We start from the raw sequence: 16,512 nt of genomic DNA, 5'->3' as shown, positions 1-16,512 counted from the left end.
AAAAAAAAAAAAAAAACGGAATACCTCTTCCATCAAGAAGGTGAAATTAATAGGAATGCCACGGGGAGACAAGGCAATGCTAGTTTATTCATATATATTTCATTTGGAGGAAAGTAAACCAGGGCAGCATTACCATTTAAAAGATGCGTAGTTTGCAAAGCATGCAAAGAGACCATAAACAGAATTACAGACTTAACATTGTGTACCACTGTGTACCACTTCCAAGGAGTTAGTTAACCCACAACAATATGAGTTAAGGGCAGGAGCCTAATTTTTCGTCTGCAACTTAAAGCAAATCTAAATGCAACATAGACTGCAATCGTATGTTAATTCCCATTGTATGACCAAACAACCAGTAAATATCACTCTGGACTACAGATATTCTGGCTAGTAACTGCCAATAAAAAATAACAGATTGTCCAAATAAAATGGTTATTGCAATATCCAATTAAAATTCAGCATCAGGAGCTTTATAAATCTCATCCGAACTGATGCATGTCTATAGACTCTATATCATCACATCTGGCCTTACTGTCTCATCCCCCACCTATACGGCTATACCTCACCGCTACCCCTCAACCCCCCCCCCCCAAAAAAAAAAGAGGATGGACAAAGGAAAAAATGAAAAGACAAAAAATTCAAATTGATGAGCAGCTGAATTTTTATAATTTAAAAACATCTGCCCTATTTCTCTAAGTATGTTGTGAATAAGAACTAATTCCACAGAACGGAAGCCATTTAATTCTTAAATCTAACTACTTGTGAAGTCCAACCATACAAGTAAAGCAACCAAAGATTTCCAAGACAAGCCAATCATCCAAGGGAAGATGTCCTGTATAACCTAAATTTGTTCTTCCGTTTATGCAAGAGCTATTCAAGACTGGAATTAAGAATACCTGACACGGTGACGAGCCGTATAGAAAGGCTCGTCTTACAGATTAAACATGAACTTGGAAACTGTCTTCAATGATGCCACCATCTTTGACCTCGATACATCCTTTTCTTATCACCACCACACACACCCCCCCCCCAAAAAAAAAAAAATACACACTAGATTACCTCCTTAAGAATGACATTGTATATGAAATATCGATTACTTCTTTTCTTTTTCCAGAACTCTAAAACAGTACAGAGATTCCAAAGAAAAAAGCTGCTTGAGTAGAACTACTTTCTATTATAATCTCAGTTTTGTTCTCTCTTACAGTATGTATGTATGGTTCATCATCTTGTTCTAAATAGGTGGTTCATGTTATTTTTCTCTTTACTTTCATATATAGGTCCAACATATTTTTCACCATCTTACATGTTTTTTGTTTGGACAGCTTTTTTCCCAACTACTTAGCCATAAAAGACAATAGAATCTTGCACATGGTTTTCCAGGTGAACTTATCGGAGGATATCATTTGTTCCGACTTCCATGTCTTCATCATGTTTAGTTCCTTTCACTTCAGATACTATAATCATTTTAGATAAACTATTTCATGAATAATTCCAATTTTTTTTTTTTATATATCCCCTAAAACTAGGTAGAATTCAATTTATATTCTTGCAGCATCCAAGAATGAATTTACCTCCCCCCCCGCCCCCAAGAAAAAAAAGAAGTTTACCCAATGCATGAGGCTCATCCTGCCACTGCAAGGTCTGAGGAGGGTCATAATGTATGCAACCTTACCACTACTTTGCGGAGAGGTTGTTTAGGTCGCAATGAAGCAACATTACCGTTGCACCAAGGTCCCTGCCCACACACTATCATTCCCAGAAAGAAAATCCCATTTGAGCTGCATGTGGAAACAAAATAATGTAGACTAGGATAGATAAACTACCAAGCCTTCAACCGCAGGACTCGTATATCAGAAGAACAACCACATATCACCCAATGTAGGACAGTAATTCCACAGATCAGAATTTAATGAAGAAATAATTTTCTGCAATCAGAATTCAAACCCCAAAGCTGTCCTCTACAGATCCAGATTATAAACTAGGAAATAGGGCTAACTCGGGTACAAAAATAAGTCCTTAGCAGAGCATAAACCAGAATAACATTCACAGGAACAGAAAGGGACAAAATCACCCTATCGGTTCTGGCCTCTGTTCTGTAAACCACTACAGTCCAAAAATTCAGAGATTTTAAATATCTTGAGAAAGGCTGATCAGAACAGCCCCAAATCTGCTCGACCTTAATAGGGAGGAGGGTTCGACCAGAATTTCAGCCCAAACTGATGGCTGTAAGTGCTACAGGGAATAGGTAACCGATTGTGACACTTAAGAGAATTCTGAGCAGAACTGAGTTTTAAATACCTGGTTCGATGATCAATAATTAAATCCTTGAACAACCACCTTGAAGAAAAAGAAGAATACTTGAAGAAGAAGATCCTCCTGGGCTTCTCACCGCAAGGAGTCAATTGGATCAAACACAGCCTTGATCAAACACAAGACAACTCTTCATGAAGAAGACAATAGCAGCAATCACTAATTTGTTTATCAAAATCATTCTAGCTTTAGGAGCCTCCTCCTCTTTATATAATGTTGATGAGGGAGGGAATACAAAATAGAAGGTTCTTCAAAAGGAAACCTTAATTTAGTCTCCTAATAAAATATTTATTAAAAACTGAAATTAGAAACTAGCTGAAATTAGAAACTAACTACTAATGACTTGACTCAACTAACAACTTGACTCCTAAGAAAACAAAAACTAACAACTTATATTGAACCCAACTATAAAGAAAACTAATGAAAAAGGAAACAAACTAGTAATCCTGTATGCAACCTTAAAGCCCCTCTTTTAGGTCCATAAAAGTGGCCTATTACACTCGAAACACATGGGCTCAAAACGTATGGAACCCAACCCTAGGCTTATTCCTAATAAAACAAACCTAGTTTGGTGAAGAATCTGCATCACAAAACTAATTACTGCCTCTTTTAACACAGATAAACTTTTGAAAATCAATCTCAATTTTGTGTTCGCCTATTTCCGGTAGGGAGCAGACAATACCGTTGGATAATAGCCATTCCTTCCCTTCATATGTTCAAATGAATAGCACAAGGAACAGTTCCAAAAACCTCCTGATAAAAGGTCTGGTTTTTTTTACCAATCTTGGCGCTCCCCAAAGATTCTCAGAGACGCCAACAGAAGGTTGGGGGATGGGGTGGGCGAAGTCCCAACCATATCGGTGTCAGGTTTTTTCAATGGTAATTTCTTTCCTTTTGGGGCAGATGGTGTCCTAATAGAAGTGCGGAAGAGCTTAGGAATTTGTAGTTTATATCTTGGCTAACCAAGTTGTTTACTAAGATTATGAGCACAAGGAAAATACAAGATGGATGGAGAAGCATTGTGGTTCCGATTCATAAAAACAAAGGTGATATTCAAAGTTGCAAAAACTATAGAGGCATAAAACTAATAAGTCATACCATGAAATTACAGTAGAATGAAACTCACCTAAGACAAGAAACTACTATTACGGAGAACCAATTTGGTTTTATGCCAGGAAAGATCTACAACAGAAGCTATTTACTAAGGAGAGGAAAGATTTAGAGACTGCAAGAAGGATCTCCATATAGTTTTTATTGATTTACAATAAGCTTATGATAGAGTCCCTAGAGAGTTAATTTGGAAGTGTTTCAAGTAAATATGTGGACAAAATTAAAGATATTTAGGTGGATTAGATTTACTCTGGGTTGCTTCCAAACAACTCTATTTGGACCATGCCCTCCCCTATTGATGCCTTTTGGGTCTGGAAAAAGATCTTGAAGTTTTTCCCTCTTGCTTTTGGGGCTATTACGTCCCGGATTGATGATGGTTCCTCTACTCATCTGTGACTAGATCATTAGCATCGTCTCCGTGTTCTCTTCCACTCAATAGGTGCTAGATCCATCTATAATATGGGGTTTTGTACGCAATCTTTGGTCATGGACGTTCTTAGGCCAGATGGTTGGTTCCCCCCCCCCTTTCCACCCCTTGTTGGCCTCAGTTTGGACCACCCTTCCATCCCAAGAAGGCCCTCTGGAGTTGGTGATGTTGTCATTGGATCTACTTCCCCTTTGGCCTCTTCATTTCCATGTTAGTGTGGGACCTTATCAAAGCTTGTGGCCCCCTATCTCCTTGGCGCAAGGTGGTTTGGCTTAAGTATTTCAGGGCCATATTCTTTGCCACAACTTCTCTATTTGGTGGGATTTCTCAAACTGCCTCCCAATACTGTCCTTCCTGATCCACAGGAATATCTTTGTTTCCCCTTCTTGTTGCCTTTGTTGGAATGCTCATAAAGATGTAGATCATCTCTTCTTCACTTGTTCCTTCTCCTCTTCGGCCTAGAAAGGGCTTCTAGCTTAGTGTTGGACAAAGAAGAAGGATTCTACCCTTCTCTAGGGAATGGATTTCAGTGGACATGACTTTCGATAGCAATACAATTTGTGACGTAGTGGGCAAACTTTCCTTTGAGGCAGGGCTATCTACCATATTTGGATGGAGTGCAAACTCAAGAAAGGAACCCAAAGACCTAGATCTTTCCAACAAATTTGGGACTATAAATTTTGATGTTGTAGCAAGACCTACACGGTCTCCTCTAGGTGTATACTTCTTGTTGTCTCCCTCTCTCTTTGCCTTGCCCCCTACCCCCATCTAAGGCCTTGGGCCTAGGTCTCCCCCATTGTCTTTTGTAAAGTTTTTTCTTCCCCTAGTAATAGCGGCTCCTCGTATCTCTCTTTTGGTAATGAATTTTTTATCTACAAAAAGGGAATTAATGCCAACATAGTTGTCAAGGCAGTTTGCCTAGGACCTAGGCAACAATGACCTTATTGCACTGCATTTCGCCTTATGTTTTGATATTTATTTATGCCAAATATCATTTAAGTAAATATTTTTTATATTAAGATATTATTCATAAATAAGCAAATACCCCCAATTTGAATCCAATAAAAATAGTTTAAAAATCAAATTCCAAAATGATAACAACCCCCTAGTCCAAGAACAAAAACTAGAATTTTTTATTATAAGGGCGATTTTGAACTTTTAAATGTTGGGGGTTTTTCAATTCAGAAGAAAATTTTATAAATTTCATCATGATAAAACATTGCTAAAAACCAAAAGTTTGGCAAAATAATATTTTGTTTTGATATCCATAAAGTTGGAACTTGTTGGAAAGCTGGTTTTGTGTTATCCCTAATACAAAAATTCTCATTTAAAAATAAAATCATTTGACTAGTCAAACTTATCATGGAGACTTAATGATGATTTTTTATGGCTTAATGTGACTTAATGTTGATTTTGATGATTTGATGTGGCTTAGTGTTGAATTTTGATGACTTGATGTGGCTTAATATTGATTTTTTTATAATATGATACAAGGTATATGTAGCATACTAAATAACGTTAGAAAAAAGGAAAAATAAAGAATATCACTTGGGCGCCTTGTCGCCTAAGTGCTTAGGCAACCTCCAATGCTTGGTTTACCTTGGCGTCGTATCAACTATGAATGCCGAGTTGAAGTTATGGAGGTCAACCTTGGAATCAAAAGGTTTCGAAATCAGTAGAACAAAGACAACGTAGATGGTGTGTAACTTTAATTACAGTAGGACGGATAATGAGGTGAAAATTGATGAGGAGATTCCGTGAAATGATAACACTTTAGGTATCTGGGCTCATCCATAAAAAAAAAGAAGGTGATATAGAGGATGATATTTCAAAGATAATTAAAATAAGATGGATGAAGTGGAAAAGTGTGTATGGAGTGTTGTGTGGGATGTGTGGCAAAATTAGAAAGGATACAGTAAGAAATGATCATGTTAGAGCTGATTTGGGAGTAGCCCCGATACATGAATAAATACGAGAAATTCGTTTGAAGAATAATTTTTCCTACAATAACAAAAAGATAAATCTAGCAAAGAGAAGAGAAATAAGTTGGAAAAGCAAGCACAAAGAACAAAATCAAGGGATATTAAACTTCCTAGGAATCATGGGAACATCACAACCAAGCTACATTGACATGGATCTCACTTAAGAGCAATGCATGGCAAGCTTAATATGCATCGCCATTGCTCACTAGCACATCAAATTGCACATAGAACCACAGATTTCTTGATAAAAAAAATAAATTATTGTCAGGCCAATATGTCGATTATAAAAACCATTCTGTTAGGTATTTCCTAGAAATCTTTTGTTCAAACTTATCATCAGGTCACTATATGGTATTTGAGTGCCCGCCGTACAATGTGGTTAGTGCAATAGGGTGATCTTAAACCAAACAAGCAACCTGATCGTAAACCATTGTTGCAATATTGTATATCTTTAATATCTACTGATTGAAATCAGCGTCAAAAACCACGTATGAAAATCTACACTCATGAGGTTTTCAGCGCATTTTGACAATACAAAGAACATAACATTAAAGACAAAGACACAATTTATCGGGTACATTCAATCAGCAGAATTCGCAGACAAGTACAAATTATTTTACTTCAATTTTGGAGGGGAAAAAAACCTAGTAACATTACTAATGACATCAATAAATTGACTTGGTTGAGGCATGCACTTCTTAAACCTTCTGAAATAAGAAAGCAGTTATGATGTATCTCAGGATTTTTTTTTAAAGAACATTTGAGTACATAAGCTTTGTGTGTGTGTGTGTGTGGGGGGGGGGGAGCTAGAGAAACAAGTTCCCAATGAAAATTGTGAATTTTGCAGTATTCATGTGCCACAATAAAAGGGGGGGAAATACTCAAACACACCTGCTTAAGCCTCTTCTTTTTCTCGTCTTCCTGCAAAATTGGAAAATTTTCAATCAGTTCAGAAACTTTTTGAAGAATATCAGGCAGAGTATAATATAGGTCTCAAATCATGACATAAGAAAATATACAATGGCACACCCCAATGCAATTAATACACCAGAAATACTTTTTAATCCTCAAGCATAGAATCTAGTCTATAGCTGATTTTCTCGTATCAGCATGTCAAAACTCAGAAGTACTATCTACTCCTGTTGATTTACAAATTGTGAAATTCTAGAATTATGATCACAAATAATAACAAGCATAATATTTGCACTTGAGGCAAAGAAATAACAACAAATTCTGTGGTAATAGTTTTTTGTTTTCAGGTGCTGCTTCCATGCCCAAGGTTACAGCCAACAACAACATATATCACATCAGATACATAAGCAATTTTGAAGCAGACCTTAAACCCAAAAAGAAATTATACAATGAATTTTTATGTAAAATGTCATCCTTCTGTCAAATAATATATTAGACATTTAATTAATGTTGTGAACCTTCTAGTGGAGATCAAACTGGTGATTACAATTGGCCAACACAAACAAAGCATGACTGATGCAGCCAGCAAACCAAGATTCCAAATTAGGAAACAAAGATCAAATCAGCTGCTCTTCAGGCCCAGATCTAAACTATCTTCTGATAAAACAGGGTTGAAAAAGACTTGCAGATTTCCAGGTTTCAGTAACCTGCATTTGGGAAAAGAAAGAAGATAAAAAAGAGAAGATATAGGAGCTGTTATTGGACTCTGAACAGTACCCGTGAATAATAACCAAAGAAAAGGAAGAAGGATAGGGGAAAAGAGAGAGAAGAGGTAGCTAGACTAACTGATGCAAACAGGGGTTCCAAAACTCTATTCGGTTCGCTAATGGGCTCACCTGAATCCTACACAACCCAATTAATCAAGTGGATGGCAAATTTGTAATTAATGGGAGTCAATATCACAAAGAAAAGGAGCAATCCATGGGTAACAGTAGAATTGTTTGGAAAGGGTAAACTAGGAAGTAAAACAAAACAATGGCAGGACGTAATAAAGAAAAGGGAGAACGGCAAGATAGAAGTGGGGAAGTAATTAAAGCAATAAAGGAACAGAGATAGAATTGTCGGGAGAAATTTATTTCTGGAATTACCAACAAAAGGGTGTCAACAGCCACATTAGAACCTATCCAAAAAAAAGTCACGTTAGGAGAAGGTTCTCTTCTTCATCCATATTCATATTCGATCCAGAAAACCAGCTGGCAGAAGAACCAGTTGCAGGCGGGAGAACTAACTCTTGAGGAATCCAATCAACCTGAGAATGGCATGGTTCAAGAACTCGGCAAGATCTCAGCGAGATCTTGTTTTTCTGAAAAGGCGAGGTAAAAAAACTGCAATATTTTGAGCGAGATTTCGAGATCTCGCCAAGATCTTGGTCCAATAACTTGTCTCAAACCATTTCAGTTCATCTCGGTCCATTTTTGGGCCAAACTATACTATTAAAGCCATGTTTCGACTCGACTTGGCGAGATTTCTCGCTGGTTTCACCTCTTTTTTCCTCTAGCTCCCATTTTTGTGAGAAAATCAACAAAAAAAAAAAACTGTGGGACATCTATTCTTTGGCTTGGATCTTCATTCTAAGTTGCATTGAAGCCAAGATATCCAAAATTGGTGTGGCTTTTCCCTTCAAGAACACTCTAAGGTAAAAACTTCTTCCCAAACCCATTTTTTTCATAGTAACATTATCAAATCTTGTTTCTTACCATTGGTTTTTTTATATGTCATGATACTAAGGGTGATCTATACATTCATGGAAGAAAAATTAATTTTCTATTTTTAAATAGTTTTTTTTTTATTTTTCTATTACAATAAATGCTTTTCTTGGAAAAATATGATTTATGTAAGATGTTTGGTACTCATTTTTTATATGTTGGTCACCAAAGGCTGATCTACAGCCTCATGGTGCCCATTTTTTTTTTCAGCCAATTAATTAATTAATTTTCTGAAATATATAATATATATATATATATTAAATAATTACGGAAAAATCAAAAAATTATGAAAAATTTTTCTGTTTTCAATGGAAAATTATTCTAATGTTGTGTAACTATTGTTTGTATATTTTGAAATGAAAATGGTGTTATTAGTTGCACTCTAATATACTTTATTATGAACTTTGATTTACTATTAATAAAAAAATATGATTTAAAAATACAGAAAAAATTATAAAAAGTAGGGGATTAATATGTAATAGCTACATGTTATTGAGTATCTCTTAATGCATGCATGCTTTACAATATAGTGTTTATGTTGAATAGTTACTATTTACTAATTCATGCACACACACTTTTATGTAACAGTATTGAAGACTTGGGGCCCATTTGATAACGCTTCTGCTGTTTCTGTTTCAAGAAACGACAGAAACAAAAATTTCCGTTTCTGGGAACAGAAACAGAATTTTGGGTGTTTGATAAGAAAGCCAACTGAAACACCTCCATCTTTGAAGCTCTTTCGAAGAGGAGCTCCAACAATGGCGGCTGGACGAGAGGTTTCAGTGGTAACGATAGGAGGTAAAGGTTCTTCTCTTTCTTCGTCATCGGTCTTCGCCATTGCCAATGGTCTCTCCCAGGTAAGAATTGATTCTGCCGTCACTCATAAGTTAACTAAGAAACACTCCCTCTCTACGGTTTCTCTGAACAACTCGGAATCGAGATTTCTAACCCTAGAAGAATCCCGAGCTGCTCTTGTTGTCCTACTGAACAAGCTCGCTCTATCCAACGCTAGTATTAGTGACTTTCTTCCCGATTCGATTGTAGAAACCCTAAATGCTGGATTTAACCCCGAAAGCTTGGACTTTGGTTCTGTATTTGCATTTCTGGATTCCTTGTTTGCATTGAAATCGAGGAAGCCCGAGGAGGTTGGGGTGACGGATGGAGATCTGGCTGTGTTGGAAAACTCTTCTGCCGCTTTGGTTGGCATTTCTGCGCTTTTGGATCACTCCTCTTCAGTTTTGTCTACTGTTATTGATGCAGGTCGGAGGCGGAGGCGGAGGCGGAGGCGGAGCGCTGTATGCCTTTCTCAAAATCTTTGTTCTACTTCTACAAAATCGCAGGGGTCGGTGATGACGCAGAGAGGGAGCTTTGCTTGGTTCGTGTGAGACTGAGCGGAGATGAACACGATAACAACAGCGGAGTCGACGAGGAAGATGACAGTGCCTCATCGGAATCTGCAGGAAGAAACCCAAATCGACGACGGCTGACAAGATGGAGAGGAACTCTGTAGACGGAGCTAGTCGGAGATGGTGGTGATGGTAGTGATGCCAAACTCCGTCTTCAATATCGATTTTTTGTGCCCCATTTTTGTTTCGAGAAAAGAGCGAAACAAGTAAAACTTGTTTCGTCATTCATGTTTCTTGAAGCATAAATTGTTATAAATTTCAATTTATGTTTCAAGAAACAAGTGGAACGGAACACTTTTACCAAACGGTATTTATGCCGTTTCTTTGTTTCTGAGAACAAGAAAACACAGAAACACGTTTCTGGTTACATTATCAAACGGGCCCTTGAAGTTGGGGAATAATGTCTACTTCTCATGGTGGTGATATTGCATGGTTACATGGGCATCCTATGTCCGATGACAAGAAAAAGTCAAGGTGTAGATATTGGCAGAAGATAAATTTTGGAGGTGCTACTAGGTTGAAGCAGCATTTGGTTAGGGGGGTATAAGGACGTTGCCAAATGCCCCCAAGCACCATATGAAGTCATAAAAGATATACAACGTAGTCTAGGAGGTGAGAGGTGAAAGGTGAAAGGTTAAAGAAGGCAGAGAAACAAAGGTTGGACCAAGAATTCAATGAGGCAGTCTTAGAGAGTCATCCTCACCCAACAACAGTGGATGTTGACTCTGATGACTCTGATAGTGATTACAACCCAGAATCAGGTATGTCAAGGGTAGAATGGAGAGAATTGCCAAAAGTTAAGGCAGCGAGCTTGGTCTCTCATCAAATATAAAAGGTTAGACGGGTAGAGATGAAGAGAGGAGCAGGTGGCTCTGGTTCTATAGCAACGGCATCAGATGTGCCTCCCACAGAGGGAAGAATAAACGAGAAGCAAAGGAATGTGGATGTGCCTCTAAGGAGAGCTCAGAGTGTAAGGGCTGCCACACCCCCATCACCACCCCAAAGAGATCCTGATGAGAGGCAAGATCCCTTGTTATTTAGACAGCAGAATACATATCAAAGAACCATAAAGCAAGCTTGGGGTACATGGAAACAACAACTTGGGGATGCAATGTCAATTTTTTTTCTATAATAGCATCCCAGCTAATGCTACACAAGGGACATATTATCAGGCCATGATTGACACTGCAGGAAGGGCTGGTCCAGGAACAAAGGGGCCCACTCCTTATGAGCCGATAAATGTTTATTTGCCTCATCAGAAAGAGTTAGATGAGTACATTAATGGCTTGAAGACTCAGTGGACATGATATGGAATTACTGTGATGTGTGATGGTTGGACTGGACCAACTAGATAATCCATCATCAACTTCATGGTGTGTTGTGATGGGAAGACTATTCTTAAAGTCTGTTGATGCATCCAAAGAGAAGAATGATGCAATGTACTTATACAAGTTGTTGAAGGATGTTGTCATAGAGGTGGGGCCTGAGAATGTTGTTCAGATTGTCACAGACAATGGAAGCAACTTCAAGAAAGCAGGGGAGAGACTAATGAATAGGAAAAGCAAAAGCATCCACCTTTTTTGGACACCATGTGCTGCCCACTCCGTTGACTTAATGCTTAAAGAAATAGCGAAGAAGTCTTTGGTAGCAGGTGTGATTGAACGGGCAAGACAAGTGATCACATTTGTTTATAACCATGGATTTGCTCTCTCTTTGTTGAGGGAAAAATGCGGTGGAGACTTGGTAAGGGCAGGTATGACCCAATTTGCAACCAACTACATTGCATTGAAGAGCTTTCAAGATAAGATAGTTGGTTTGAGATCCATGTTTGAGTAAAGAGTGGTTTGGATGGAGGGAATCGTGTTTGCTAGGTGGTATCGCAGCACAAACCACCATCTCTAGTGAAGGATTTTGGCAAGATTTGAAGAAAGTTCTTCTTATATTTGGCACAATTGTAATTGTCTTGAGGTTGGTAGACTCGGAGAAGCAGCATACCTTACCATATGTGTATGTTGCAATGGAGAAAATGAAGGAGAAATTGAGAGCATCTATCCCTAGGGGTGCAAAATCCTACATAAGAATTATTGAGGAGAGATAGGAGAAACCTTTGATGCATCCACTGCAATGTCCAGTTGCTTACTATGCAAGTATATCTATGTTATGTATTTTATGGCTTTATGTTTACTTGCTATGTTGTTACTTGTTGGTTGTTACTTGTTATGTTACATTGTTACTTGTTAGTTGTTACTTGAATGTATGTGATTCATCAATCAGCAATAGGAATTAGAAATTATGGCTTTTATATATTCTAATGATTAAGTTGTGTCAAAATGGTGATTGTGAAAGGTGCATTGATGAATATATCATACTAGATGAAGTGTTTCAAGACTCACCGCATACTTACATAGGGTACATTGTAAAAGAACTATTTTGAGTTTGCTTTTTGCAAATCTGATGTTTCCATTGTGTTTAGAATGGCTTAAATAGGGTAAATACACAGTTTCAGGGCCTACAAAGGCCATATGCCCACCTAGATCTACCAGCGAGTCGACCGCCCAAAAAAATACAAGGTTTTGGCGAGATCTCTTTTTTTTGGGATAGCGAGATGGCTGGCGAGATCGAGTTTTAAAACCTTGGAGAATGGAGGTGGAGAATTGTGACTAACATTAGATCTAAATAAGTGATATGTTTCCAACAATAAATGGTTGCAACAGATATGGCGAAAGAGTCTCAGAATCAGATCTGATTTCTAGTTACTGCTCACATGGAAAGCCAGTGTATGAATTGCCCAGGGAAGGGTAGTGTCTGTCCCAAATTCCAGACCAAACCAGCGAGGGATTTCAAATAGGTGGACTCCTTCGTTGCATCCATTGGATCTGTTCTACCGCTAGTAGCAGCAACTTGATGAAGTTGCATGAATAAAAACAGAGAAGGAATAATAGAAGAAGAAGAGAGAAAGAGAGATCGCAAGGAAGATTAGTGGTAGTGGGGGTGGGGGGACCTCGCACAAACACCAAACGCCACGCAGGCACAACCAACTCAGTTTTCAATTCATTCTTTCAATCTACCCAATGAATTGGGTAACAAGCATATTTATAAAAACAAAATTAAAGTTTCCTAATTGAAGTCCAAACCTGAAAAAGAAATAAAATCTCCTAATTATCTTATTAACCCAAACTATATGGAATCAAACTCTAAAATAAAGAACAGAATGAAACTCTAGCCTAACTCTAATATTACAAGATAAATAAGCAAATAAATAAACTCGATGTAGATCACAGGTTCCAGCACAGGTGCAGCCACGGGAACAAGGCCCAAAAACCAATCCAAAATTGCTGTGGGAGACAGCATGGTTTGATGTGGCCTGGATCTTCAAGCACATTCCAGGGGGCCAGATCTCTAATTTTGAGGAGCAGACCATAAGAATAAGGTAGATTGCATGGGGATTATAATTTCCAGATTCAGCCAGCAGTTTAATAGAAATATTTCCCAGATTTCCATCTTGCTAATGTCCAGATTTCCATCAAGTTGAAGATTAAATTGGCCATGCGTGGAGGAGGGTTTGACAGCCTTACGGGTCCTATATTCTAGGAATTTTTTATACCTTACGTGGCGATTTTATTAGCTAAAGATTAGTTTCTTTTTAGTTGTTAGTAGTTTCTATTTTCAGGTCTTTTTATTTGTTAACTAATTAGTTGGGATTGGGTTTAATTTGTAATTGGTTTTATTAAATAAAGGGGTCTAGATTCCTGTAGTCGATTAAATATCATAGATAAAGGTATGTGGCTGGACAGAATAACCAACGATTTGAGTTTGAGAAAAGATAACATAGCATTATGCTTCGTGTGCTGTGAGAGAGTATGATGAGATGCCATTGGTGAGAGACAAAAATACGATGAGAGGCCATGGGTGAGAGACCCGAGTCTGAGAGGGACTACACTATCCCCATCGTCTTTCCCTTATTCTCTAATTTTCTGTTTTTTTTTTCAATTGATCTGAAGATTATTTAAAGGAGTAAATCTGCTGCCGAACAAGATCCTGCCTGGGTTAGGTCCTTCGTGTCCTAGCTCTACATTAAAACTAATAATATTCTATTAGACCAAAGGCACAAATTTGTCGACTTGGTTCACGGTCAGGGTTCCCAAACAGGCTAGGGTCGATTCATGGAAGCATTTCTATATCACTAACTTAACTGACAAAGACTCTAAAACACTTAACTAAGAGGAATTGGCTTCATAATCTAGAACTCTTAGGTAGCTAGACTGACTAAACTAACAAGGACTCTAAAACACTTAACTAGTTAGAATTGTTGAAGCCTTAAGTCTTCTAGATAACTTAAGCCCCACCTAACTAACCAAGACGAGACTATTTAATGACTGAACTAAAGCCAGCTACTTTACCATATAGACCCACTATTAATTAAATATCTATTTTCGTACACCCCTTTCGACCCCCACTTTTGGGCCTTATAATCCAGGCCATTACAAATAAACCCAAAGAATTAAAAGCCCAGACCCAAGAGACTGAAATTGAATTGAAATTTGGACCAGGCCTCCATTAATGGCATAAGAAACAAGTGAATACTAAAAGACACCCAATGAACTGTATCACACATATTTTCACATCGAACAAATAAAAGTTTCTGGCACAAAAGAATCATCAATTAAACAAGGGATTATCTTAATGACACCTCATAAGGCGTCATATGATTTGTAACCTTACTTTTTTTATCCTTTTTAGTACAACAAGCTTTTTTCTCCAATGAGGGTAAATACTGTCATTTCACATGTATAATTGAAAAATGTGCAAGACAATGACAACTTTTGATAATCACATAATGATAGTCACTTGCATATTATTTTTGAAAACCCTTTTATACCCCCAACTTAAAAAACTTTTGGAAATAAGATAAGGAACAATTAAATGAAGTTGTCAAGTTCTAAATATACCAATAGAGGTGTTATTTAGACACTCCCATTAAACAAATACAAGCAACGGTGAAAAAATTGAATCACCAAAAATTTCACAAACACTTTTGAGTTTAATTAACTCTTTTATGGCAGGTTCTTAAGCAAGCATGACATTATGTGGGTTATGTTTGTATCAGAAGTGAGTTGAGATAGCATATTCAGGAAATGTTATCTGGTCAATGAGAACAAAGGGAATAACCAACTGTGAGGAAAGCTCTACCAAAACATATTTTTTCAGTTTTTTTATCATGCCCTGATTCTACATTGACCCTTGTTATGTGCACCTCCCCTCCCCCCCCCCCCCCCAAAAAAAAAGGAAAGCTCAACAATTGACTGAACAGTACGACTTGGATTTGTAAAGCAGGATCTCCAGCTCCAGATCAGGTTGGATAAATCAGATAGAATGATTAATGAAACAAAAGTGTCCTCTCAAAAGTTGCCTCGGTAGAGAACTCAAGAATTGAACTAAACTCCTAGCAATAAATGAAAAAGGAGAACTTGCCTCCGCTAAATACTACCTGATGTAGACTGATTTACGAAGCTAGAGTGTTCTCTTGGAACTTTTGTTTATTCTTCACATGGTGAAGGATTTATCCTTCAGATGGACCTACCAGGAAGTTGGCTGAATAGAGTAATTCAAGAACTAAATGCTACCCAATAAATTAATAACCATTCCTCCAATAGAAGACATAACTGTTTAACAACTAGTGGAAGCTCAGGCCCTATACACTGCCTAGCAAAACAAAATCCAAGCAGCTAACCTCATGCAGTTGGGCTATGGCTAAGAACAACTGAGGTGAGCTGAATCGCATATCAAAAACTTGGAGGCACTTACCAAACTATCGTTTCTTCAGAAAATCTTCGTGTAAAGTCAGAACAAAAACGTGGGATTTTATCTGCAAATTTTCATTTTACATGGCTTTTACCTAAGAACAAACGAAGCCTTACTTGCATCCAATGTCAATGAAAATTTCATCGATGTGCCCCTTATATTGAGGTGAAATTATGTGAGTTAGAACCTATTCAGTGTACTCAAACGGGACATGGTCAAAATGTCTAAATGAAGCCATGGACTAAAGAAGATCAAAGTCTCACTAAACAAAATAAACCCGATTAGCTAATTAAAAACTCTTAAGACGCCAGCATTACACCTAAATTGAACTGAACTGCAGTACCTGCTCTTTCAAAAGTCTCGCGTTCTCCTCTTCCAGCTGTGACACTAGAGACTCAAGCTCAACAGTGTATGCCTAAAGCCAGATAACCACAATTAGAACTCATCTCCCCCGAAGGAAACTAAAATCAAAACAAAAAAGAGGAGCTAAAATTTACCTGCTTCCGTTCCCTCGACCTGGCCGCAGATTCTCTGTTCTTAATCATCCTCCTCTGTCTCTGCTGCGCAACTTTATCAACCGGCTCGTCCACCACTCGCCTTTTCCCCCTTATTACACCAGTTCCCTCCACTCCATTTCCAAATGCAACAATTGATCCATCAATCTGCGGCTGCTGTGGTTGCTGTTGCGCTTGTTGCTGCTGCCGCTGCTGCTGCTGCTGCTGCTGTTGCTGAAACCGATTACTCAACATTGGATCCGAAGGAAAAACACCTTGCACCGGCCCGGCGGCTTGCGTTGC

The 16,512-nt window shown here is 38.0% G+C and overlaps 1 protein-coding gene across 1 annotated transcript in view; it reads right to left on the bottom strand.

Moving 5' to 3' along the window:
* The window catches only part of LOC122066867 (bZIP transcription factor 12-like), a 17,720-nt gene extending 1,214 nt beyond the window's left edge, over positions 1 to 16,506 (bottom strand). The window contains exons 1-3 of the mRNA XM_042630694.1: positions 16,213 to 16,506; positions 16,059 to 16,130; positions 6,721 to 6,750 (exon numbers count right to left, since the gene is read on the bottom strand). Of these exons, the coding sequence (XP_042486628.1) occupies positions 6,721 to 6,750; positions 16,059 to 16,130; positions 16,213 to 16,464 (354 nt within the window). The 5' untranslated portion in view covers positions 16,465 to 16,506. The remainder of the gene's footprint in view (positions 1 to 6,720; positions 6,751 to 16,058; positions 16,131 to 16,212) is intronic.
* Between the last annotated feature and the right edge of the window lie 6 nt (positions 16,507 to 16,512).

This window comes from Macadamia integrifolia, chromosome 2, assembly GCF_013358625.1.
Source record: "Macadamia integrifolia cultivar HAES 741 chromosome 2, SCU_Mint_v3, whole genome shotgun sequence".
NCBI lineage: Eukaryota > Viridiplantae > Streptophyta > Magnoliopsida > Proteales > Proteaceae > Macadamia > Macadamia integrifolia.
This window is presented reverse-complemented; position numbering and strand designations above follow the sequence as displayed.